Source organism: Mustelus asterias, chromosome 1, assembly GCF_964213995.1.
Source record: "Mustelus asterias chromosome 1, sMusAst1.hap1.1, whole genome shotgun sequence".
NCBI classification, from domain to species: domain Eukaryota; kingdom Metazoa; phylum Chordata; class Chondrichthyes; order Carcharhiniformes; family Triakidae; genus Mustelus; species Mustelus asterias.
The window spans coordinates 3,787,734-3,815,231 of record NC_135801.1 but is presented as its reverse complement, the minus strand read 5'-3'; the positions used below and the strand labels follow the sequence as shown (position 1 = coordinate 3,815,231).

Below are 27,498 nucleotides of genomic sequence, written 5' to 3'. Positions count from 1 at the left end.
GGTCAGTGCTGAGGGAGTGCCGCACTGTCAGAGGGTCAGTGCTGAGGGAGAGCTGCACTGTCAGAGGGTCAGTACTGAGGGAGTGCTGCACTGTCAGAGGGTCAGTACTGAGGGAGTGCTGCACTGTCAGAGGGTCAGTGCTGAGGGAGTGCCGCACTGTCAGAGGGTCAGTACTGAGGGAGTGCCGCACTGTCAGAGGGTCAGTACTGAGGGAGTGCTGCACTGTCAGAGGGTCAGTACTGAGGGAGTGCTGCACTGTCAGAGGGTCAGTACTGAGGTGCTGCACAATTACTGGTCTTTCTTGTCCATCACTAACAATGAAGCTCTGATTCTCAATGTTGCAGCGCAGATTGCGGCCCCCTGCCCCATAAACACAGATAAAAGTGACTCTAATCTTTATTCATGGGAACAAACTTCTTTTCACAATCGAGCAGGAGGTGAAAGTTGAAACATGGCAATGTCAGCAGTGTGTTTGTGCGGCCTCCCGACCGGCTGGAGGCGCTGTTTGCTGAGGTCAATATTCATCGTCCGGACCTGTTTGTGGCGCTGTTGGCGGAGGTCAGTGCTCGACCTTCCGCTGCTGGTGGCGCTGTGTTTGGAGGCCAATTCTCGATCTCCCGAGCGGCATGTGGCGCTGTTTGTGGAGGACAATTCTCGACCTCCCGAGCGGCTGGTGGCGTTGTGGGTGGAGGCCAATTCTCGACCTCCCGACCTGTTGGTGGCGCTGTGTTTGGAGGCCAATTCTCGACCTCCCGAGCTGCGGGTGGCGCTGTGGCTGGAGGACCGCAGCCGGTGTTGGCTCTCAGTGAGTGCGGGGAGCGGCTGCTGGCGGTCGGGCACCGGCGAGAGATTCGTTCCGGGCTCCGATCCGGTCTCCATGGCCGTCAGCTCCAGGCTCGGGGTCTTCCTGAATCTGCGCGCCCTGTCCCGGGCCTATAGCCTTTTGGTGGCCGGAGGCCGGAGTCCCTGCTTCCCCTCAGTGTCAGTGAAGGAGCCGCAGGCCCGGAGCGGGGCCTCGGCCTCGAGTACAGTTAGGGCCGGGCTCCACCCGCGGTACTCGCATCAGGTAAGGAGCTGCCACCGGAAATCTGAATTCAATGCAGATATTTACACCAGGCAGACCCTAATCATTACAAGACATAGGGACACCTTGTAAACCCGTAGAAACATGTTTTGAACCCCAAGAAGCATGTTTTAAAATATATTGCTGCATTTTACATCCATATGTTTATATATAAGAACTAGGAGCAGGAGTAGGCCATCTGGCCCCTTGAGTCTGCTCCGCCATTCAATAAGTTCATGGCTGATCTTTCCGTGGACTCAGCTCCACTTAATTCCTTTACTGTTCAAAAATGTATCTATCCTTGCCTTAAAAACATTCAATGAGGTAGCCTCAACTGCTTCACTGGGCAGGGAATTCCACAGATTCACAACCCTTTGTGTGAAGAAGTTCTTCCTCAACTCAGTCCTAAATCTGCTCCCCCTTATTTTGAGGCCATGCCCCCTAGTTCTAGTTTCACCCGCCACTGGAAACAACTTCCCTGCTTCTATCTTATCTATTCCCATCATAATCTTATATGTTTCTATAAGATCTCCCCTCATTCTTCTGAATCCCAATGAGTGTAGCCCCAGTCTATTCAGTCTCTCCTCATAAACCAACCCTCTCAACTCCGGAATCAACCTGGTGAATCTCCTCTGCACCCCCTCCAGTGCCAGTATATCCTTTCTCAAATAAGGAGACCAAAACTGTACACAGTACTCCGGGTGTGGCCTCACCAGCACCTTGTACAGCTGCAACATAACCTCACAGTTTTTAAACTCCATCCCTCTAGCAATAAAGGACAAAATTCCATTTGCCTCCTTAATTACCTGCTTAATTAAATGTGTAGACTGCCTTAGAATGCGTTTACGTTGTTACAAACATATAACTGTTAAGTGAAGGATTTCCTGAACTAACTATTGTATATTTAATATAGAATCATAGAATCCTACAGTGCAGAAGGAGGTCCTTCGGCCCATTGAGTCTGCACCGACCACAATCCCACTCAGGCCCTATCTCCATAACCCCATGCATTTACCCTAGCTAGTCCCCCTGACACTAAGGGGCAAATTTAGTATGGCCAATCCACCTAACTCGCACATCTTTGGACTGTAGATATGCTTAATATATTTAAGCATTGTGTGTAATATCTATTCTTATTCCTGTATATTTGATAAATGTTGTTTATATAACTGCAACTTGTATTTATGTATAGAATTTAATGTCGTAACATATCAGAGCACTCCACCGGAGCAAATATCAAAGAAAATTGCACACAGAGCCACAGAAGCAGATAGTAGGATAGATGGTCAGAAGCTTGGTTAAATGGGTAGTTTTTAAGGAGTGTCCTAAAGGAGGAGAGGTGTTCAGGGAGCATGTTGTGGGGTTTGGGTCCCAGGCAGCTGAAGGCGTGGTCGCCAATAGTGGAGCAAATAAAATGATAGAAGTCCAAGAGGCCAGAAGCAGCAGAGTGCAGAGATCTGAGAGCTGTGGGGTTGGTGGAGATTATTGAGATAGAGAGGGGCAAGGCTATGGAGGGAGTTAAAAACAGGATGAGCATTTTAAAATAGATGTGTTGTCAGACCAGGAACGAATGCAGCAAGTACAGGGGTAATGTGTTAGTGTGTTCATTTGTGTTGTTATAGAACAATAGCTAATGGATGCAGCGAGCTGCCTATTTCTGCCTATGTACCGTGTACCTGGTGGATGGTGTTCTCACGTGAGATGATGGCATCCGTGTCGATGATCCAGCACGTCTTGCAGAGGTTGCTGTGGCAGGGTTGTGTGGTGTCGTGGTCACTGTTCTCCTGCCACAGGGTTCAGTCCTCGGGGCCCCAACTATTTGCAATCTATATTAATGACGGGGATACAGGGATAGAAAGTACTATAGCCAGGTTTGTAGATGACACTAAAATAGATGGGATAATAAGTTGCAATGAGGAAATCAGAAATTTACAAATGGATATGGATAGGTTAGGTGAGTGGGCCAAAATTTGGCAGATGGAGTTTAATGTGGATAAATGTGAGGTTATCCATTTTGATCAGAGGAATAAAAAGCCAACTTGTTATCTAAATGGAGAGAGACTTAAATGCTTCAGTGCAGAGGGATCTGGCTGTCCCTATGCACGAATCACAGAAAGGTGCAGCAGGTAATAAGTGGATGTTTCCCCTTGTTGGACATTCTAGATCGAGAGGCCACAGTTTTAGTCTAAGGGGTGGCAGATTTAAAACAGAGATGAGGAGGAATTACTTCACCCAAAGGGTGTGAATCTGGAATTTTCTACCCCAGAGTGCGGTGGACGCGGAACATTAAACACATTTAAAGAGGAGATAGGCAGGTTTTTAGTTAGTAACAGGATGAAGGGTTATGAGGAGCGTGTAATAAGGTGGAATTGAGGCCAAGATGAGATCAGCCATGATCGTATGGAATGGCGGAGCAGGCGTGAGGAACTGAATCTCCTCCTCCTGCTCCTAGTTCTTATGTCTCTCTAATGGTGACCATGAAGCCATTGTCAATTGTAAAAACCCATCTGTTTCACTAATGTCTTTTAAGGAATGAAATCTGTTGTTTTTACTCAGTCTGACCATGTAACTCCAGACCCACGGCAATGTGGTTGACTCTGAACTGCTCTCTGAAATGGCAACGCCTGGCACTCAGTTCAAGGACATTTAAGGAAGGGCAGCAAGTGCTAGTCTTGCCAGCGATGCCCACGTCCCAAGAGAGAATAAAGAAAAACAGAATCCATAATGACGGAATGTGAGGGGTGATCTACACTGCATCCGATGAAACCCATTCCTATGCAGTTTGATTGTCAAGGTTTTAAGTCAGTACATTGCAGAACAAGCTTCTCTCTCCCAGCATCGTTCTGGAAACTTGTTAATGCAGTAGCATGGCTGCCCACGTCCGTCCCTACCTTAACTCTACTGCTGCCCAAGCACTTCATACTTTACTCTCTCTCGACTGGATTTCGCCAGAGCACAGCTGCCCACTCTCCTGTTGGCTATCTTTCCTCATCTCCAAATCTCTGCTTCCTGCAACCTGTTCTGAATTCCTGTTTCCCCATCAGTGAGGCCATCACTGCCTTCACTGATGGCCTTTAACTGACACTTACTCCAAGGCTGAGTTTTAAATCTTCCCTCTTAACTGCAAATCCCTTTGTAACCTTGTCCCCCACCTCCCTCACCCTCCGACTCTTTCATCATAGAATCCCTACAGTGCAAAACGAGGCCATTCAGCCCATCGAGTCTGCACCGACAACAATCCCAACCAGGCCCTATCCCTGTAACCCCACACATTTACCCCGTTAGTCCCCTTGACGCTAGGGTCAATTTAGCATGGCCAATCAACCTAACCCGCACATCTTTGGAGTGTGGGAGGAAACCGGAGCACCCGGAGGAAACCCACGCAGACATCTTCCCTTCAGTGTTGTGTTAATTTGATTGGTTTGAAAAGCAAAATGAATGCAGTTACAAGAGCTGCACTTTTCAATCCACAGAAGTGTATCCTGTAGATCAACTGGGCACAAAGTTTGGATGAAGTATGGGGCCACTCTCGGTATTTGTAACTGTGGTTAGTGAATGGCCTGATATACCGGAGTTGTTGACTGTATGTTGCCAGTTTGCTGTGTTGATTGTAGCCAGTAACCGTGCTTTATTCCTTGTTTGTGTTTTCTTTCAATTTCACGCAGGAGACATTCCAACCGTACCAAGACGAAGAATATCCCCCACTTTCTGACTATGTCCCAGCTGCAGTAGAAATGGATAACAATGTGTTTGTAGTGAGGGCGCGAGGTCTGCCGTGGTCCTGCTCGGCGGAAGATGTGCTGGGGTTTTTCTCGGGTAAGGTATTCACTAAAGTCTAGCTACCTTATTTACTTTCCCTCCCTTGACACTGGTGGCAGCTGGTTAATGAAGAGCTGTTTTTTGGATTCTGTTATGCCATGTAGTTTTTGTGGTGATGTTTTGCTGATGAGTGTGTAAGCACCTCGCTGGTCTGGATGGGTTCCTGTTCCAACAATGTTATCATTCTTATCCGTGTACACAAATCTCATCAGAGCCTTTCCCCGTACGATTTTCTGAAACTTTCTCCAGCCCTACGGCCAACATTCCATCTACGCTTCTGGGGTTTTGCATGGGCAGTGTTTTTTTGCAATTGGGCATGATTCAGAGAGGCTGCCCTATGAGTGCCCTACGTGGGGGCATGCAGTTTACTCCATGGTTGCACGGCTCAGAGGGGACATTTCCTACAACCCCCTAAGCTCCTCCAGTTTTGCACTTTTGAGCATTCCCCACTTTGCTCATGCAACCATTGGCGGTTGGCTATACCTTTAGCTGACAAGGCCCCCAACTCTGCATTCATTCCTGAAAGTCCCCTTCCTCATTGAAGATAATGTTTAAAACTTACTCCCTCTGCCTCTCCGTGTGTGATATGGTGTCACGTTTTGGTCACGTTCTTGTGAAGCTAGATAAATGCAGGTTTTCTGACACTGCTAGCAATATTTAGACATGTATAAACGGGAAGTTCTTGTCATTCCCAGCGTTGGCTCGGCATTTCGGAAAGTCCCAGCGACAATCATCAATCTGCGGAGTTGGTAGATCTGTAGTCCTCTATTACTCTCTGTTCTCCTCGGCTAATAATCCAGATTACTACCTAGTAACCCATGTTGAAATTCAACAAGATACATGGGTGAATAATTGAAAGTTTTGATTTGATTTATTATTATTGTCTCATGTATTAGTATACAGTGAAAAGTATTGTGCAGTGAAAGGTTGACACGCCAGTGAAGTACTGAGGGATTGCTGCACTGTTGAAGGTGCTGTTCTTCAGATCAAACAAAACTGAGGTCCTTGTAGCTCCCTTGGGTGCTTGGGAAAGGTCCCATGGGGTGACGAGAGCAGTAGAGTTCTCGTGGTATCCAGGCCGAAATCTATTCCTCAACTGACATCACAAAACAGATAATCCGCTATTGCCGTTTGTGGAATCTTGCTGTGCGAAAACTGGTTGCTACATTTCCTACATTGCAACAGTGGAAGTATTTCATTGGCTGTGAAGCACTTTGGGACATCTTGAGTTTCTGATGAGTGCTATAGAAATGCAGATGAGGGGAGAAAATTGATGCAAAAATAGAATTAACTGATAAAACCTCACTACGGGGCACAGTGGTAGCGCTGCTGCCTCACGGCACTAGGGACCCGAGTTTGATTCCAGCCTCGGATCACTATCTGTGCAGAGTCTGCACGTTCTCCCCGTGTCTGCGTGGGTTTCCTCCGGGTGCTTTGGTTTCCTCCCACAGTCCAAAGATGTGCAGGTTAGGTGGATTGACCATGCTAAATTGCCCCTTAGTGTCCAAAGGTATGTAGGTTGGGTGGATTGGCCATGGTAAATGCGTGGAGTTACAGGGATAGAGCGGGATGGTGGATCTTTCAGAGAGTCGGTGCAGACTCGATGGGCCAAATGGCCTCCTCCTGCACAGTAGGGATTCTGTGGATAATATGGTGTTTGAAGATAATTTGTAAATTTTTTCATACAGTGGAGATCATGAGTGACTTCCCCAGTCTACAGGGTACAAAACAAGGGACGGAAATTTAAAATTTCCAGATTAGAAGCCAATGTGGACCAACAAGGCCAGGGAGTGATGGATGAACAGGACTTTGCGGGTTAGTATAGGGCTGGCAGAGTGGCAGGCTGCCAGAGAGCACTGGAATAGCTGAGCCTAGTCTTAGCAAACACGTGCATGAGGATTTCAGCGGCAGATGAGCGGAAGCAAGGGCAGAATCGGTGCTGTCACAGAGGTGGATATGGGGTGGGATTCTCAGCTGGGGATCAGACAATGATACCGAGGCTGCAAACAATCTGGTTCAGCCTCGGACTGTGGCCGGGAGAGAGGTGGGAGTCGGAGACTGCGGAACGGAGTTTGTGACGGGGATCAAAGCCAATGGGTTTGGTCAGAGAAGTGCTCACCAGTCACAGTACTTAATGGAGAACTCCGTTAGATCCGTATCTTGTCACTTAGATCTTTCACATTAATGTCTTCTGGCCATCAGTGTGAGTCTGCAAGCAATGTGCTAGCCATATTAGATATGAATGAGCTCAGTTTGATTAGATAGTTATTAATTTTGTGATCTGATAGTCGATTTCCTGTCCAGACTGTATTGAAAACTGTGATGCAGCGCTTCGAGTTTGTTCCTGTTTGCTACCAATCAATAATAATGAGAAAAATGTACAGTGGACAAACCAAACGAGTGTTAGGCAGACTGAAGACATGGTAGGAAGAGTGTCTGCCGTGCAGTGCGGTGCATAACTGTGTCGATCCTGCGATTGAAGAATTTTGTAGCACTTATAGCATCTACATATTTATAGCCCCACTGCTCAGTGTCCACCCTCTCTTCAGCTTACCACACCCGTGTAACTTTCCAAACAACCATCATGTTGCTCCCAATCAGTCATTAATAATCTGTACACACACATTTACAGATTTATAAATATATTATATAGATCTTATTTTAAAGATATTTATTTGTAAAATTTGTTTTGCTTGCTGGGTGTCTTGTTGTGTGCTGGATCTCAATGTTTAAAGCTTATAAACTGTTTATTATAGTGGGAAGTAGGCTTACATTAACACTGCAATTAAGTTACTGTGAGAATCCCCTAGTTGCCATACTCCGGCGCCTGTTCGGGTACACTGAGGGAGAATTTAGCATGGCCAGTGCACCTAACCGGCGCATCTTTGGACTGTGGGAGGAAACCGGGAGCACCCGGAGGAAACCCACGCAGACACGGGGAGAACGTGCAAACTCCACATCGACAGTGACCCAAGCCGGGATTCGAACCCAGGTCCCTGGAGCTGTGAGGCAGCAATGCTGACCACTGTGCTACCGTGCCGCCCTAGGTGTCATGGAATGGAATCATGTTTTTCTTCACACGTTTCCTTTTGTTTGTGTGAATTAGATTGCGGTGTTGTGGATGGTGTGAAAGGTGTACACTTCCTGTGCAGCAGAGGTGGCAAGCCAAGTGGAGAAGCAATTATTGAACTCAAATCTGCGGATGATGTGAAGAAGGCTCTGGAGAAGCATCGGAAGTACTTGGGGCAGCGTTACATCGAAGGTACGTTGAAAATGTACTTCAGAATCCTGGATTGCCTGGGCCGCATATTTGTGAAATCTGTTCTTCTCCATTAGAACCATACAGCACAGAAGGAGGCCATTCAGCCCATTTTGCTGCTTTGTAGCAGCCATCTAGTTGGTGCATTCTGGTTCTTTTGTCAATTACCATAAATCTACATACAAATTAGGAGCAGGAGACGGCCACTCGACTTCTCGAGTCTGCTCCGCCGATCTGATTGTAAACTCAGCTCCACATTCCTGCCTGCCCTGATAACCTTTCACCCCCTTGCTTATCAAGAATCTATCTAGCTCTGCATTAAAAATATTCAAAGACTCTGCTTCCACTGCTTTTTGAGGAAGTAATCCTGTGACTACCTTAAAACACTCACTGTCTTAAATGGGCGACCCCTTATTTTTAAACAGTGACCCCTAGTTCTAGCTTCTCCCACAAGAGGAAACATCCTATTTTATACTCTGTCCGACTGTATAGTTGCAATTCTGGGGCCTGTACACCACTCTCACAAGTGACTCCTTGCCTTTATCGCTTCTCATCTCAACCCAAACTGCTTCTACATCCTGGTTTTCTGAACTTTGGTCATCCCATGTGCTAATATCATCTTTAATTAGCAGAACCATTTTTAGTAGGTGGCGTGGAGTAAAAGGCTGGCAGCGACCAGCTGGGCTGAATGGCCTTTTTCTGTAGTGCTGGTGTTGTCATGGATCCAAGTAGAGTCACCAACAGATGCCTTGCTTTGGAACGCAAAGCATTCTGTTCAACAGTAAAGCGTCAAACGTACACAATGTTTGAAATAGAAACACAAAATGCTAGAAATGATATAAAAGAATGTGCGGCCTCGAGGTGTGGCCTACAACAGACAAGGCAGATCTGTCGAGAGAGAACCCTACAGATGCTGCCTGATTTGCTGAGGATTTCAATTTATGTTTCAGCGTTTCAACATCTGTAGTATCTTGCCATTGTACGGGATATCCACACCACTGGTAGTATTTTGAATAGAGGGAGCTTTAGGCCTGGCCTGCATTTAAACATCATTAATCATTGGTCACATTAAACTGCTTCTGTAACATTAGTGCTTTTATATCATTGCCTAGTCCCAGTACAGGTATGCTGTTGCCTGGACACTAATAGAATGATATGAAACTGAGAGGATATGAATCAGTTATTTATCACATTGCCGTTTGTGCAGTGAATTATCAGGAATGGCTGTGTGGGGGGGAGGGGGGTCATTTCTATCAAAAGCAGCAGACCAAGGGTGACCTGATCCAGATCTTTTACAATTATGAAGAGATTTGATGGGTTGGATGTGGAAAGATTGTGAGGAGTGCAGAACCAGGGGTGAAAAGCATGAGAATCAATAATAAATCCAATCAGGAATTTAAGAGAAATTTCTTTATCCAGAGAGAATATGGAACTCACTCCAACAGGGAGTGGCTGAGGTGACAGAAACAGAAAATGCTGGAAAATCTCAGCGGGTCTGACAGCATCTGTGGGGAGAGAATAGAGCCAAAGTTTCAGGTCACGATGGCCCGTTGTCTGGATGACCCTTCGTCTGACAAAGGGTCACCCAGGTCTGAAACATTGGCTCTATTCTCTCTCCCTGCAGATGCTGTCAGATGTGCTGAGATTTTCCAGCATTTTCTGTGTTTGTTTTGGATTCCAGCATCTGCAGTATTGTGCCTTTATCTGAGTGGTTGAGGTGAGTTGCTTTGATGCATTTAAGGGAAAGTTGGATAAACGCATGAGGGAGAAAGGGATAGAATGATACACTGATAGGGTGAGGTGGAGAGGGGTGGGAGTAGGCTCGTGTGGAGCAGAAACACCAGCACGGAGCCATTGGACCAAATGGGCTGTTTGGGTGCTGTACATTCTATGAAGTTTCATTCAAGGGACATGAGCGTCGCTGGCTGGCCAGCATTTATTGCCCATCCCTAGTTGCCCTTGGAGGGCAGTTGAGAGTCAACCACATTGCTGTGGCCCTGGAGTCACATGTAGGCCAGACCAGGTAATGGCGGCAGATTTCCTTCCCTAAAGGACATTAGTGAGCCAAATGAGTTTTTCTGACAATCGACAATGGTTTCATGGTCATCAGTAGATACTTAATTCCAGATATTTTTTATTGAATTCAAATTCCACCACCTGCCATGGCGGGATTCGAACCCGGGTCCCCAGAACATTAGTTGAGCTTCTGGATTAATAATCTAGCGATAATACCAGTAGGCCATCCCCTCCCATTTATAACAGTAGGCCAATTCCCACAACAATGTGGCTGCGTTATCCGCTTAAATCTTTAAAGTAGTTCAATCTCAGATGTTACTACGTACATCAATTCTCAAGTATACTCAAGCTTCTGTTTAGATAGCGATTATATCAGAAAACCTCAAATCTTCCAATAAATGTTTCTGCCAGTGTCCTTGATACTTAGTCAACATCAGCATGTGACTGGTTCACATTCCCAACAAGTAGCAGCTTATCGCATAAACTATCGGATGATATGCACCATGCCGCCTTTAAAGGTAAGTATTTCAGATAGTTGCACTGAAATGCATTGCTTTTACACTTCTTCAGTTTATTTTGCCCTTCTTTCTGTTACCCTATTTCACAAGGGAATTAAACGCTCAAACCTTGAGGCACTGTATTTCGGTGGGAATTTCAATTTTGAACCTCCAACATGCCACTGAATGTGAGTGAGCTGGGATGAAGCACTGCACTGATGATATTTCATCGGCATGTGGGGAATAATAACAGACATTAATTTTCTTCCAAACTCTTGGGTTTGATTTAGTAATGCCTGCAGGTTTTGTTGATGTAATGTCATATTGTTCGCTATAGATTTTAATTGTTCCTTCATTGACGCCTGTGTCTTCAGCCATCTGGGCCCCCAAGCTCTGGAGTTCCCTCCCTAAACTGCTCTGTCTCTCTTGTCACCTTTGAGACACTCCTTAAGATCTAGCTCGTTGAGCATGTCAGCTGTCCCTAATCTCCTTATGTGGCTTAGTGTCAAATTTATGCTCCTGTGAGGCACCTTGGGGTATCTTACTGCTAGCTATATAAATGCCCAAAGTTGTTGCCTAACTCACTATAATTAGAGCAAAGCCCCCAGCGCCTGAATTCCTCACCTTTAGCTCCTCCTGGGTTTCTTATCTCGGCCATGTGGCTGTAGGGGGAGCACTGATCAAATTAATCCCTCTCTTGTTCATCTTGTAGGCAATCATGGAACAAGGTGCGAAGAGCACGTTATTTATTTTCAGGGTAAAGCAGGGAAAACAAAACACAAAAAGGAGAAATGTTGCGAGTGAGACATGAAGCATCATACATAATAAAAGCAAATTACTGCGGATGCTGGAACCTGAAACCAAAAGAGAAAATGTTGGAAAATCTCAGCCGGCTTTGACAAAGGGTCATCTGGACTCGAAACGTCAGCCCTTTCCTCTCCTTCCAGATGCTGCCAGACCTGCTGAGATTTTCCAGCTTTTTCTCTTTTGGTTACATAAAGCATACAGATTGGAGAAAAGCATTTGTGTCTGAGTGTAATTCCCACCTGAGAGACTTAAATAATCAAATATTTCATCTTGCTTTAGTGTTTGAACTGAGTAACAATGATGTGAACACCCTTCTGAAACGTCTCCACTCCAGTGAAAAGGAACTGACGGACGTTTGTGTTGTGCGTCTGAGAGGATTGCCCTTCAGCTGCACCGCCGAGGATGTCACTAATTTCTTTGCCGGTTTGTTGACGTTTTCTACATGTCTTTGTCAGTGCTTAGCCTGTGGTCGCTCTTTATGTTCATTGCCTTTTGTGGGCATCCTCATCATAGAGCGAGGAGGCCATTCAACCCCTCGTGCCTGTGCCAGCTCTTTGTCGGAGCTATCCGATTAGTCCTCGTGTTCTTTCCCCCATCACCCTGCAAATGATTGCTTTTACAAATATTTATCCAGTTCCCCTTTTGAAAGTTACTGTTGAATACATTTCTAATGCGCTCTCTGCCGTTGCATCCTGGATCGTAACTATTGTTGGTAGGTTTTATTTTTGAAGTGGAATTATTCTGATTGCTGCACCATGGTGGTCATTGTGAAGTCCTGTGATTCCAGGTGTTCCGGCCATTTATCCCTTGGTTCATCATTTTAATGTGTTCTCGTTTAAAGTGAAAGTATTCTTTAGTCTTTTATATCTCGCACTCATTGTACTGGAAACCTCTTCAATCCTGTCTCTGAAATGAGAATTAAAAGAGGGAGTGTTTAAAGTTTATTTATTGGTGTCACAAATAGGCTTGCATTAACACTGCAATGAAGTCACTGTGAAAATCCCCTGGGAGAGGGAGACTTCAAGTCTTTTTTTTAAACAAAGAACCGTGTCCAATTCAGAGACAGGAGAATGAGGGGAGTTATTCCGTTTAAGAATCGGGAGAGCACAGCAATTTTGTTCCATTTTCTTACGCAAACACCAGTTCATTAAAATAAGCAAATTGTATCTGCTGACCTAGATTCTCCCACCTGTTCTAAATAAAACAACCGAACAATTTCTATTGAGTCCCAACTCACTAATTATTCCCACAGCATGCCTCTGGAAAGATTGAAGATGTAATTATTGTCTTGTAGCCTGTACAGTTATTGCACTGTGTACAGGGGACCTGATTAATGTTCTGTACACCCAGCACAATTAATGTTGTGCTGATCACATACTGACTGATGCTTTTTTAATTATAGCACCTAGTGCTGTTATCAATCAATCTCAATTGTGCCAATTAGATTAAAGCACCCTCGCTGATTCCCAAAATTACAATCACACTCGGTCACAGTGCAGGCCCTCTAGCACACCTTTTGAAAAATGGCCACCATCACAAGCTCTGTAAGTATGCACTTCCAGAACCCAGGGCTACTTTAGTGGACATATACATGTGTTACGGGCTGTGTTCCCACTGAGACCTGACTCGAGAATGTCCAGACTCACTTTGCTTGCAGTTAGCAGAGGGCGAGGTCTTCAAACTCTCGGTATGAGCAGGTTCCAGAAGTCCATAAGACATAGGAGCAGAATTAGGCCACTCGGCCCATCGAGCCTGCTCCGCCATTCAGTCATGGCTGATATTTTTCTCATCCCCATTCTCCAGCCTTTTCCCCATAAAGAGAGAGGAGGCTGTTGTAACCTTACGGTTTGTGTCACTGTGTTGTCTACGAGTGATATTGAAGAAGTTTCTTTACTGAATATTATTAATTGCAGGGCTGGAGATAGTAGAAGACGGTGTAACTATAACGAGGGATTATCGTGGAAGGAATACTGGGGATGCTTTTGTCCAGTTTGTCTCTCAGGAAGCCGCAGAGCAGGCCCTGACTAAAGACCGGCAGATGATAGGGTCCAGGTACGTGGATGAGAGAATGAAGTTACATTTTGGATAGAATCATCTTTCAGAAACAACAAGTGAATCTTTTTTTGAAGTGCTGTAGACCAGCACTGCAGCTAGTTTGTGAACATCAAGGTCCCACAGACAAGAATGAACCGAGAGCAAGAATTAATGTGTGATTTGACACCCTTCGGTTCCTGATGTGGGATTGGGTCTATTGTCTCCCTGTGGAGGAAAGGCAAAATCCTAAGGAAGATTCGTGCCTGAACCCTGAGTCTACTGATAGCGAGCTAAGCAATGTGGATGGGAGCAAACTGGACATCTTTACCCCATCCGGACTGGATGATCTGGAATAAAAGCAGAAAATGCCGATGGGCACTCTGGATCACAAATGATCTGTGAAAGAGAAGGAAACAAATGAAACATTTCGTGTCGCTGAGCTATCGTCAAAACTGGAAGATATTGGAGGGGAGGGAGAAGAAACAAGCTGAAACCTTCAATGTCTTCAAGGTGGAAGAGAAGTGACTCAAATATTAAAACAGAAGTGGAATACAGCCACTGCTGAAAGAGAAAGAATACACAGCAGGATCTGAAGCGGCCTTAGAAAATTGCATCAAAAAATAGCCACTTTTTCCAATGTTTACATTTGTCATCTCCCCTGACTAAAGTTAGAAACTCATGGTTTGGGGAATTATGGGCAAATAACTGTTCTGTAATTTCTTGTCTCAATTCCTGGCAAGAGATCAACAGGGAATGGCAGAACATTGCTGGTGAGGGCGGCACAGTGGGTTAGCACTGCTGCCTCACAGCGCCAGGGACCTGGGTTCACTGCTGCCTCACAGCGCCAGGGACCTGGGTTCACTGCTGCCTCACAGCGCCAGGGACCTGGGTTCACTGCTGCCTCACAGCGCCAGGGACCTGGGTTCACTGCTGCCTCACAGCGCCAGGGACCTGGGTTCACTGCTGCCTCACAGCGCCAGGGACCCGGGTTCACTGCTGCCTCACAGCGCCAGGGACCTGGGTTCACTGCTGCCTCACAGCGCCAGGGACCCGGGTTCACTGCTGCCTCACAGCGCCAGGGACCTGGGTTCACTGCTGCCTCACAGCGCCAGGGACCTGGGTTCACTGCTGCCTCACAGCGCCAGGGACCTGGGTTCACTGCTGCCTCACAGCGCCAGGGACCTGGGTTCACTGCTGCCTCACAGCGCCAGGGACCTGGGTTCACTGCTGCCTCACAGCGCCAGGGACCTGGGTTCACTGCTGCCTCACAGCGCCAGGGACCTGGGTTCACTGCTGCCTCACAGTGCCAGGGACCTGGGTTCACTGCTGCCTCACAGTGCCAGGGACCTGGGTTCACTGCTGCCTCACAGCGCCAGGGACCTGGGTTCACTGCTGCCTCACAGCGCCAGGGACCTGGGTTCACTGCTGCCTCACAGTGCCAGGGACCTGGGTTCACTGCTGCCTCACAGCGCCAGGGACCCGGGTTCACTGCTGCCTCACAGTGCCAGGGACCTGGGTTCACTGCTGCCTCACAGCGCCAGGGACCTGGGTTCACTGCTGCCTCACAGTGCCAGGGACCCGGGTTCACTGCTGCCTCACAGCGCCAGGGACCTGGGTTCACTGCTGCCTCACAGCGCCAGGGACCTGGGTTCACTGCTGCCTCACAGCGCCAGGGACCTGGGTTCACTGCTGCCTCACAGCGCCAGGGACCTGGGTTCACTGTTGCCTCGCAGCAATTTCAACTTTATTCTGGTGTCAGAACTGAGAGACTTTTCACTGTTCCCTCAGCGTGATTTAATCAAATGAAGAAGTAAGAAAGAATTTGTAACTAAATTGTGCCATTCTTCAAATTGCTTCATGACTGATGAGTTATCTACCTCTGAAACGTGGTCACCCTTGTGTAAACAAGCAGGGAAGCCAATTTCAGAATTATATCTAATTCTGCGTAATCCTTAAATTGAATTCTGCAGCCCCTCAACTCTGTGTAAAGAGGTTTTTTTCTTGTCCTTTGTTCTGAATCTCACATCTAATGTGTCTGCCTAAATGTCCTTGATCCCCAAAACTACTGAAACCCGTCTCCCATGTTTCATCTTTTTGTATTTCTAAATAATTCTGCCATATCACTTGGTAGTCTTGGTTGTTCTGACAGCAAATGGCCCAGTTTTTAAGTATATCCTATGTAATTCCTCATGCAAGGCAGCATTCGAGTGAACTAGTGCTGTAGTCCCTCTAAAGATTCCATCCATCCTATAGTGTGGGCCCAATACTGCAAGATGTACGAGGCAAGTTTTTTTTACACAGAGGGTGGTGGGTGCCTGGAACTCTCTGCCGGGGGAGGAAGTGGAAGCAGATGCGATAGTGAGTTTTAAGGGGCGTCTGGATAAATACAGGAATAGGATGGGAATGGAGGGATATGGTCCCCGGAAGGGTGGGGGGCTTAAGTTCAGTCGGACGGCAGGGCTGAAGGGCCTGTTCCTGTTCTGTAATTTTCTTTGTTCTCTTCTTATTCTCACTGAGGTCTTAATTAGGTTCACAGGCTCATCAATACCTCTCGTACTCTGTATGTCTAGAAATAAGAATTAAAACTTTCTTAAAATTTTGTTACAATCTTGTTAGCCAGTGGTGCTGCCTTCCAAGTCTTGTAAGTCTCCAAATTCCGCTATTCTCCCAGAGCACCAACCCTGCTCCTGTTCGGCAGAAGTCTCGGGGTAGGTAGACAAAAGATTAATTTGCCACGAAGGGTGACAACAAACAAAAGAACAATATAGAGTCATAGAGGTTTACAGCATGGAAACAGGCCCTTCGGCCCAACTTGTCCATGCCGTACCTTTTTTTAAACCCCTTAGCTAGTCCCAGTTGCCTGCATTTGGCTCATATTCCTCTGTATCCATCTTGCCCACGTAAACTGTCTAAATGCTTTTTAAAAGACAAAATTGTACCCGCCTCTACTACTACCTCTGGCAGCTTGTTCCAGACACTCGCTTCCCTCTGTATGAAAAAATTGCCCCTCTGGACCCTTTTGTATCTCTCCCCTCTCACCTTAAACCTCTAGTTTTAGACTCCCCTACCTTTGGGAAAAGATATTGACTATCTAGCTGATCTGTGCCCCTCATTATTTTATAGACCTCAATAAGATCACCCCTCAGCCTTCTACGCTCCAGAGAAAAAAGTCCCAGTCTATTCAGCCTCTCCTTATAACTCAACCATCAAGGCCCAGTAGCATCCTAGTAAATCTTTTCTGCACTCTTTCTAGTTTAATAATATCCTTTCTATAATAGGGTGACCAGAATTGCACACAGTATTCCAAGTGTGGCCTTACCAATGTCTTGTACAACTTCAACAAGACGTCCCAACTCCTGTATTCAATGTTCTGATCAATATGGCAATGGTGGCAGAGAACCACGTGCCAGAGAAAGCATCATTTTAGTGTTCCGTAAGCACCACTGATTTGGAATGATCTCCCACACTGTGTTTCTGTTTTCGGTTAGGTACATTGAAATATTCCGAAGCACCAGGAATGATCTCCGTTTGTACATCAGCCCCTCAAAGAAGCTGCCTCGCATTCCTACGGCACGGGATATTGTAGCAGAGGATGAGAGTTGTACTGTAGCTGACAGTAATAACGGTGTCATTGAAGAGAGAGTCCAGAATGGTAAGAAACGTTAGTAAGCTGAATGAGAAAATGAACAATATGCTATAGTGATTGTGCATCAGTCAGTCGGGTTCTGAGAATCTCATGAACTTGCTAGAGCATTACTGTCATTTGAACTGTGGGTTTGGATTATATCCTTGACAGTGGGCAGCACGGTGACACAGTGGTTAGCACTGCTGTCTCTCAGCGCCGGGGACCTGGGTTCGATTCCCGGCTTGGGTCATTGTCTGTGTGGAGTCTGCACGTTCTCCCCGTGTCTGCGTGGGTTTCCTCCGGGTGCTCCAGTTTCCCCCCCACACCCCATAGATGTGCAGATGGATTGGCCATGTTCAATTGCCCCATAGTGTCCAAAGATGTGTAGGTTAGGGGGATTAGCCATGGGAAATATGTGGGATTATGGAGATAGGGCGGGAAAGAGGGTCTGGGTAACATACTCTTGATGTGGAGGTGCCGGCATTGGACTGGGGTGGGCACAGTAAGTAGTCTCACACCACCAGGTTAAAGTCCAACAGGTTTATTTTGGCAGCACAAGCTTTCGGAGCGCTGCTCCTTCATCAGGTGAGTGAGGACTTGTGTTCACAAACAGGGTATATACAGACACAAACTCAATTTACAAGATAATGGTTGGAATGCAAGTCTTTATAGGTAATCAAGTCTTAAAGGTACAGACAATGTGAGTGGAGAGAGGGTTAAGCACAGGTTAAAGAGGTGTGTATTGTCTCCAGCCAGGACAGTTAGTGAGATTTTGCAAACCCAGGCAAGTCATGGGGGTTACAGATAGTGTGACATGAACCCAAGATCCCCGTTGAGGCCGTCCTCATGTGTGCGGAACTGATAGCCAAGTTCCGCACACATGAGGACGGCCTCAACCGTGGACCTCAATCTGTATCCACAGATCTCTGAAGGTTGCCACTCAAGTGGATAGAGCCGTGAAGAAGGCCTATAGTGTGTTAGCGTTTATTAAGAGGGGGTTTGAGTTTAAGAGCCGTGGGGTTATGCTGCAACTGTACAGGACCTTGGTGAGACCACATTTGGAATATTGTGTGCAGTTCTGGTCACCTCACTATAAGAAGGATGTGGAAGCACTGGAAAGAGTGCAAAGGAGATGTACCAGGATGCTGCCTGGTTTGGAGGGTAGGTCTTATGAGGAAAGGTTGAGGGAGCTAGGGCTTTTCTCTTTAGAGCGGAGGAGGTTGAGAGGCGACTCAATAGAGGTTTATAAGATGATGAGGGGGATAGATAGAATGGACGTTCAGAGACTATTTCCTCGGGTGGATGTAGCTGTTACTCGGGGGCATAACTATAAGGTTCATGGTGGAAGATACAGGAGGGATGTCCGAGGTAGGTTCTTTACTCAGAGTGGTTGGGGTGTGGAATGGACTGCCTGCTGTGATAGTGAAGTCGGACACTTTAGGAACTTTCAAGCGGTTATTGGATCGGCACATGGAGCACACCAGAATGATAGAGAGTGGGATAGCTTGATCTTGGTTTCGGAAAAGGTTCGTGGGCCGAAGGGCCTGTACTGTACTGTTCTATGTTCTATGTAAGGAGTTATTATACCAAGGCCCCAAGTCCATAAGACTTCCTTACTCCAATTCCTTTGGAATGAAGGCTATCATTGTGTTTGCTTACGTGTTGTCCCAGCTCCTACCTTTGGCATTCTGCGTATGATTTGATGGGTAGTTTGGAGTTTTATGGGCGGTACAGTGGTTAGCAAGGGACCTGGGTTCAATTTCGGTCTTTTGACTGCCTCTGTGGGCCTGAGTGGGATGTTCTTTTGGAGAGTTGGTGCAGACATGATGGGCTGAATGGTCTCCTGCACTGTCGGGGTTCTATGGAGTGTGACCAACTACATTTGTAAGATATTTGACATTTTAATATTCATGCTCAGTTGGTAATTATTATTTAACCAAATTGTGATTTTTTTTTTCTTTTTAATAGTGCAGCTATCTACAAATGATTTGGTATCCAATCACTGTGTTCAAAGATCTGAAGTGCATAATGTTCATATGAGGGGCCTCCCATTTCGTGTTAATGGACAGGACATTGTGAAAGTAAGTGTCTGGTTCATTAAAAATATATTCTACATTTGCCACGTTCTGTCACACACTTCCAATCTGCTGTGAGCAATGTCTATTCAAATGTTGTTCTGCATCATGACAATATTTATCTCAGTTTAACTTAATGAACTGAGTGATACAGTGCCCCATCATTCACGCCATCTCTGCCTATCCAAGAACGTTGCCTCTCTTGTGTAAATTGTGCTCAAAGGTTTGCTATCAGCACAAGTGTCAGTTACCAACATGCAGCTGGAACTGTATGAACTGTGTGGGCTATTTTGGGCGGTTTGGCATGTTCACACCTCATGGTTACCTTTGTTGTCCTAACCCCACCTATCCACCCCTACCCAGTGGCCTCTAGAACTCCTGCCACTGCTGTGAGCCTTTCCTGCCAGCTGTGGATCTGACACCTCCTGGTCCCAAAGAACAGTACAGCACAGGAACAGCCCTTCGGCCCACCAAGTCTGTGCCAACACAGATGCCTCTCCAATATTTTCTTACCTCTTCATGGTCCATATCCCTCTATTTCCTGCCTATTTATGTATCTATCCAGATGCCTCTTGAATGTTGCTATAGAATCTGTTTCCACCACCACTTCTGGCAGCGCGTTCCAGACATTCACCCCGCTCTGTGTGGAAAAACTTGCCTCTTAACATCTCTTTTAAACTTTCCCCCTCTCACTTTCAACTTATGACCCTTTAACCCTGGGAAAAAAGACTGACTATCCACTCTATCCAAGCCTGTCATAATCTTGTAAACCTCTATCAGGTCCCCCCTCATCCTCCGACGCTCCAAGGAAAACAATCCAAGTTTGTTCAACCTTTCTTCATAGTCCATACCCTCCAAACCAGGCAACATCCTGGGAGATCTCTTCTGCACCCTTTCCAATGCATCAACATCCTTCCGGTAGTGTGGCGACCAGAATTGTGCACAATATTCCAAATGCGGCCTAACCAAAGTCTCATACAGCTGCAACATGATTTTCCAATTCCTATACTCAACGTCCCGACTGATGAAGACCAGCATGCCATACACCTTCGTGACCACCTTGTCCACCTGAGTTGCCACCTTCAGGGAACTGTGGATCTGCACGCCTAGATCTCTGCATGCTAATATTTCTAAAGGCTCTACCATTTACTGTATACTTTCCTTCTGCAATAGACTTTCCAAATCACATCACCTCACACTTGTCCGAGTTAAATCCCATCTGCTATCTTTTGGCCCAGTCTCCAGCCGATTTATATCCTGCTGTATTCTCTGACAATCCTCCTCACTATCCGCTACTCCCCCAATTATTGTATCATCTGCAAATTTACTAATCAGCCAACTTGCATTTTCCTCCAAATATATATATTACAAACAACAGAGGCCCCAGCACTGATCCTTGTGGAACGCTGCTTGTCACAGACCCCCAGTTAGAAAAGTACCCTTCCACTGCTACTCTCTGCTTTCTATGCCCAAGCCAGTTTTGTATTCAACTTACCGGCTCACCTAGGATCCCATGTGACTTCACCTTCTGTATCAGCCTGCCATGAGGAACCTTATCGGAGGCTTTGCTAAAGTCCATGTGTACTACATCCACTGCCCTGCTCTGGTCAATTTTTCTTGTCACTTCCTCAAATAACTCAATCAAGTTTGTGAGACTTTACCCTTCCTTCACAAAACCCATGCTGCCTATCGATAATAAGCCTATCCTCTTCCAGATGTGTGTACATCTGGTCCCTAAGAATCTTCTCCAATAATTTCCCCATCACTGATGTGAGGCTCACAGGCTGTAATTTCCCAGATTGTCTCTTCTGCCTTTCTTAAACAGAGGAACAATGTTAGCTACTCTCCAATCCTCTGGTACCTTGCCCGTGGCTAAAGAGGATACAAAGATTTTGGCCAAGGCCTCAGCAATTTCTTCCCTCGCGCCTCTCAGTATTCTGGGATAGATCTTATCTTGTCCTGGGGACTTGTCCAACTTAATGTCTTTCAAAACCTCCAATACCTCCTCCCTTTTTATCTCAACATGTCCTATAATGTCAACATCCTCCTTTTTACACTCACCATCCACCACATCCTTCTCCTTTGTGAATACTGATGCAAAGTACTCGTTAAGGACCTCACCCACCTCATCTGACTCCACACACAAATTCCCACCACTGTCCTTTAGTGGACCTATCCTTTCCTTAGCTCCTCTCTTCCTCCTTATATACACACAAAAAGCCTTGGGATTCTCCTTAATCCTACCTGCCAAGGACATTTCATGGCCTCTTTTTGCCCTCCTAAGTCCCTGTTTAAGCTCTTTCCTGCTATTCTTGTATTCCTCAAGAGCCTTATCCGTTTTCAATCTCCTGAAATTTATGTCTGCCTCCTTCTTCTTCTTCACTAAACTCACAATCTCTCTTGTCATCCAGGGTTCCCGAATCTTGCCATCTTTATCCTTCATTTTTGCAGGAACATACTTATCCTGTATTGTTAACGACTGACTTTTAAAAGACTCCCACATATTGGATGTGGATTTACCATCAAAAAGCTGCCCCAGTCTACATTCCCTAGCTCCTGCCTAATACTGTCTGAGTTAGCCTTCGCCCAGTTTAGTACTTTCACTTTGGGACGACTACTATCCTTTTCTACAAGTATCTTGAAACTTATAGAACTGTGATCACTGTTCCCAAAACGGTCTCCCACTGAGACATCAATCACCTGTCCGGGCTCGTTTCCCAGAACCAGGTCTAAGACAGCCCCTTCCCGAGTTGGACTATCTACATATTGCCTCAAGAAGTACTCTTGGACACACTGAACAAACTCTGCCCCGTCCAAGCCCCTGGTATTAAAAGAAGTCCAGTCTATGTTGGGGAAGTTAAAATCGCCCTTCACAACAACCCTGTTGTGATTGGGGGGGGGGGGGGGGGGGCAGGGGGAGGTGGGAGTGACGGGGGGCAGGGGGAGGTGGGAGTGACGGGGGGCAGGGGGAGGTGGCAGTGATGGGGGGCAGGGAGGTGGGAGTGATGGGGGGCAGGGGAAGTGGCAGTGATGAGGGGCAGGGGGAGGTGAGAGTGACGGGGGACAGGGGGAGGTGGGAGTGATGGGGGGCAGGGAGGTGGGAGTGATGGGGGGGCAGGGGGAGGTGGCAGTGATGAGGGGCAGGGGGAGGTGAGAGTGACGGGGGACAGGGGGAGGTGAGAGTGATGGGGGGCAGGGAGGTGGGAGTGATGGGGGGGGGGCAGGGGGAAGTGGCAGTGATATGGGGCAGGGGGAGGTGAGAGTGACGGGGGACAGGGGGAGGTGAGAGTGATGGGGGGCAGGGGGAGGTGAGAGTGATGGGGGGCAGGGAGGTGGGAGTGATGGGGGGCAGGGGGAGGTGGCAGTGATGAGGGGCAGGGGGAGGTGGGGGGGACGGGGGAAGTGGCAGTGATGGGGGGAGGTGGGAGTGATCGGTTGGCAGGAGGAGGTGACTGTAGGGTGGGGCAGGATGAGACCATAGAGGTGACTTGAAAACGAGGATGAGAATTTTAAAATTAAGACTTAATTTGACTGCGGGCCAGTGTGAATCAGTGAGCACAGGGAGTGATGGGCGAACAGGGTTTGGTGAGAGTTCAGACTTGGGCAAGTTTGGACAACCTCAAGTTTAGGAAGGGTAGAATGTGGCAGACTAACCAGGTGTCTTGGTTCGAGGTAACAAAGGCATGGGTGAGTTTCAGTGACGGTTAGTGCAATGAAATAAGTGACAGAGGGTGAGACTGAAAACACTGAGGCTGATGAGGCTTATTCCTGCAGGAATAAGGAATGCAGCCAGAGAGGTGGTGAACGTGTTCATTTTGTGTGTATGTGTATATATATATATATATATTTTTTTCTTTTAATATGCTATGAACTGAAAGGCATTATTTTGTGTGGGAGCGTTAGTTTAAAAAGCCTTTGGGGATTATTATGATGTGGAGTTGCCGGCGTTGGATTGTAACTGTGAAACTATTTCTCCTCTAGTTCTTCCAGCCTTTGAGGCCAGTGCGGATTATTGTGGAGTATGGCCCTGATGGAAAAGCGACTGGAGAGGCTGACGTCCATTTTGCTACACATGACGATGCTGTTGCTGCCATGACTAAAGATAAATCTCACATGCGTAAGCACATTCCTCATTCTCACACATCAATAGTGCGGTGCCACAGGGGAAAACCATCTTACCGAATGTGTACTCATTCATAGCAGACCACATGATACTGATGTTCAGTAAAGTGTAGAATTGTACAGCACAGGAGGAGGCCCATCATTTCCTGTGCCATCTGTTTGAAAGACCTATCCAATTAGACCTTTCTCCAATAGCCCTGCAGAGTTTCCCAGTACAAGTATTTATCCAATTCCCTTTGGAAAGTTGCTGTTGAATCAGCTTCCTCTGCCCTTTCAGGTAGCGCATCCCACCCCAACTCATTGCATAAAAACATTCTCATCTCCAACCTGTTCCTTCTGCCAATTACCTTAAATCTGTATCCTCTGGTTAGAGTCATAGAGGTTTACAGCATGGAAGCAGGCCCTTCGGCCCAACTTGTCCATGCTGCCCAGTTTTTACCATTAAGCGAGTCCCAATTGCCCGCGTTTGGCCCATATCTCTCTCCACCAATCTTACCCACGTGACTATCTAAATGCTTTCTGAAAGATAAAATTGTACCCGCCTCTACTACTGCCTCTGACAGCTCGTCCCAGTCACTCACCACCCTCTGTGAAAAGATTGCTCCTCTGGACCCTTTTGTACCTCTCCCCTCTTCCTACTGGAAGCAGTTTCTCCTTATCCACCTGTTAAATTCCCATGTAAAACACCTCTATTACCGTAGCTCAATTATTCTGAATTCCTTACTGGATTTATCAGTGACCACATTCTCCTCACGGCCGCTGCTTCCGGGTCTTGACTGAGAACTGACCTGGTTTCCCCTCACAAGTGAGCAGTGAATCGTATTGGAACTTGTATCTCGAGAGTCAGCAGTACGGGGTGACCAATCTTTGAAATGTCCAACTGTGTATGTGACGAAAGCACATGACTCTCGATACAGACTCCACTCTTATTTACAATAGAATTTCTCCACCCTTTTCCACTCTGATACTTATTGTAAAATTGATTTTCTTTTTACATTTTTTTGTTTTTTAAAAAAAGCTTAAATTCTTTTAACAAAAATCAAGTTCTTTTAGTTTTGTAGTGTATGAATGTTCCTGCATACACATGGCAGCTCAGTTATTTGTCTGAAACTTGAGCCACAATGTGGAAATGTCCCTTTGGTCCTTTGTAACTGGCTATTAAAAGGCCAGATTGTGAACATGTAAAGGGGAGTAGGCCATTCAGCTCCATTTGGTGTAATCATAGATAACTCTGTCCACCCAGCTTGGCCCTACATCCCTCTCGCAAAAACCTATCTTAGAATCCCTACAGTGCAGAAGGAGGCCATTCGGCCCATCGAGTCTGCACTGACCACAATCCCACCCACGCCCGATTCCTGTAATTTCACATATTTACCCCGCTAATCTCCCTGACACTAGGGTCAATTAAAGTTAAAGTTTATTTATTAGTGTCACAGGTAGGCTTACATTAACACTGCAATGAAGTTACTGTGAAATTCCCCTAGTCGCCACATTCCGGCGCCTGTTCGGTACACTGAGGCAGAATTTAGCACAGCCAGTCAAGCTAACCAGCACGTCTTTGGACTGTGGGAGGAAACCCACGCAGACACAGGGAGAACGTGCAAACTCCACACACAGTGACCTAAGCCGGGAATCGAACCCGGGTCCCTGGCGCTGTGAGGCAGTAGTACTAGCCACTGTGCCACTTGGCCAATCAACCTAACCCGCACATGGGAGGAACCCAGAGTACCCGGCGGAAACCCACGCAGGCACAGGGAGAGAACATGCAAACTCCACACGGAGTTTAGAATCTCTACCGTGCAGAAGGTGGTCATTCAGTCCATTGAGTCTGCACCGAATCTCCGACAGAGCATCCCACCCAGACCCTCTTCCTGCAACCCCACGTATTTACTCTGTTAATCCCCCTAACCTGCACATGTTGGGACTGTGCGAGGAAACTGAAGCACCCAGAGGGCACGGATTCGGATTCAAAATGATTTAATCAAGCTGCTGCCTTTTGTGGGAGAGAATTCCACTTCCGTGACCTTTTGGTTCTGGGATTGACACCCGATGTATTGACCAGGGAAATCAAATAAAAAGATACGGCTTCAGTTATCTTTTGGTAGCTGTCAAACTGCTGATATGTAAAGTAATTCCAGGGAACCCGTCACCAAGTTAATATCTAACTTCTTGGCTGCATGGCCTGGCTCAGAATGTGCCCCGTGCTCCCCGAAGGGGTTTGAAAAGAAGAGTAATCCCTTAATTATTTTCTGTGATTATTATTTGATAAACTTTGTGTGGAAACCGAAGTCTCTTTTCACCGACCTTGTGGTTTTATGGGTGGAAATGTGATGTGTTTTGGGGAGACAGAACTTCACCCCCGGAACCCATCAATTGCAGTTAAATTTGCACGTGTCTGGGGTATGTCAGACAGACAAGAGGCAAAACTTCCAGCCACACTGTTCAATACCACACCTGCTAACTTCTAATTTTGTTCATTGCAGAACATCGTTACATAGAACTTTACCTGAATTCATCATGTGCTGGGATCAGCACCGGACACACTGACCAGGGGGATCAGCTAAAGGGTAAAGTTTCAGTTATTTAGTTAACCGTTAAACTGCATTTCATAAAGAAATTCCACAGACCCAGTGCCGAGTAAATATTGCTAAAGTTCAGATTAATGCATTGATGCAGTGCAGGATTTGATCTTTATTTGTACGAACCTGTTTTGATGTCAGTTACTTGTTTTTTGGTTTTGGTTCGTGAGGAGGTTGGTGTGCAGCAATCAGGAATGTGTCTCGCAGGAGACAAACAGTCTGTGTCCAAGCAGCGGTCCCTTAATAAGATGCACTGTCACACGGCAATCTTAAAGGGATCACACAGTGCAGGGGAATGGGCAGTGCATGGTGAAGGGAAATTAGAGGGAACATTGGGGTGCGGCATAACCACTGGCACGGATCTGGGCGGTTTCTGTCTCTGCTATAAGTATAATCTAACCTGTGTCAGAGGTTGAAAATATCCCAACTTCTGTTCAAAGTCTGGGACAGCGAGACTAGAAAATGTATTTTTCTTGTGTCATGTATTTTTTTTCATATAAACAAAACCAGAAAGCATAGAAACCCTATAGTGCAGAAGGAAGCAATTTGGCCCATCGAATCCACACCGACAGCAAACCCACCCAGGTCTTATTCCCGTTACCCCACATATTTACTCCGCTAATCCTCTAGCCTACACATCCCAGGACACGAAGGGGCAATTTAGCATGGCCAATCCACCTAACCAGCATGTCTTTCGGACTGTGGGAAGAAACCAGAGCACCCGGAGGAAACCCACGCAGACACAGGGAGAATGTGCAGACTGCACACAGACAGTGACCCAAACCGGGCTTCAAACCCAGGTCTCTGGAGCTGTGAAGCAGCAGTGTTAACCACTGTGCCACCATGCCGCCTAGTCTCAGAGAAGCCTTGGGGAGATCGAAGAGGCTATTACACCCATTGTCTGGGTTTAGGGCTTTAAAAAAATGTTTGTGTCACCAGTAGGCTTACATTAACACTGCAATGAAGTTACTGTGAAAATCCCCTAGTTGCCACACTCCGGCGCCTGTTCAGGTACACTGAGGGAGAATTTAGCATGGCCAAATAATCTAACCCGCACATCTTTGTACTGTGGGAGCAAACTGGAGCACCCAGCGAAAACCCACGCAGACACGGGGAGAATGCAATCTCCACACACACACTGACCCAAGCCAGGAATTGAACCTGGCGCCCTGGCGCTGTGAGGCAGCAGTGCTAACCACTGTGCCACCGGGATGCACTATAAACTAAAATGTTGTTAAATGGTTGATTGACTTAGTAAATCTTTTTCTTCCAGATTCTGAAACAAGTTAAAATAGTCGATGCTTTCAGAACATCACTTGCCTTGGAAATTAAACTTTCTGATGAAGCAACTTAGCCAAACACTAGGACAACTAATGGGAAAGTGGCGCAGGAGCTCACTGCTGCATTGAGGCCTGATACAGCAATTGTGATGGACCCACTGACATATGAATTGCATTGATGTCATCACTGGTAATGAAGCAGGAATCAAGGTCCTTCTCTTGCTGCCCAAGTGTAACCTGTATTCGGAATTTATGCGTCTTGTAACACGTTTTAATGTTACATTACCAGATTAAAAAAATAAATGCAGGTATTTTAACAAGT

At 46.6% G+C, this 27,498-nt stretch overlaps 1 protein-coding gene across 1 annotated transcript; it reads left to right on the top strand.

Annotated features, from left to right (window-relative positions):
* Positions 1-774: 774 nt before the first annotated feature.
* On the top strand, positions 775-27,498 carry LOC144487797 (G-rich sequence factor 1-like). Its single transcript, XM_078205903.1, has 10 exons — positions 775-1,066; positions 4,729-4,879; positions 7,989-8,144; positions 11,741-11,884; positions 13,375-13,513; positions 16,984-17,147; positions 19,089-19,201; positions 23,177-23,312; positions 25,801-25,884; positions 27,170-27,498. Exons 1-10 carry the CDS (start codon positions 878-880, stop codon positions 27,184-27,186), a joined length of 1,293 nt encoding a protein of 430 aa, XP_078062029.1. The 5' UTR covers positions 775-877; the 3' UTR covers positions 27,187-27,498.

Coding starts and splice junctions, on each gene's coding strand:
- LOC144487797 (XM_078205903.1), top strand. CDS start 878: ATGGCCGTCAGCTCCAGGCTCGGGGTCTTCCTGAATCTGCGCGCCCTG. Junction 1,067..4,728: donor ACCCGCGGTACTCGCATCAG/GTAAGGAGCTGC, acceptor AATTTCACGCAG/GAGACATTCCAACCGTACCA. Junction 11,885..13,374: donor TGTCACTAATTTCTTTGCCG/GTTTGTTGACGT, acceptor TATTAATTGCAG/GGCTGGAGATAGTAGAAGAC.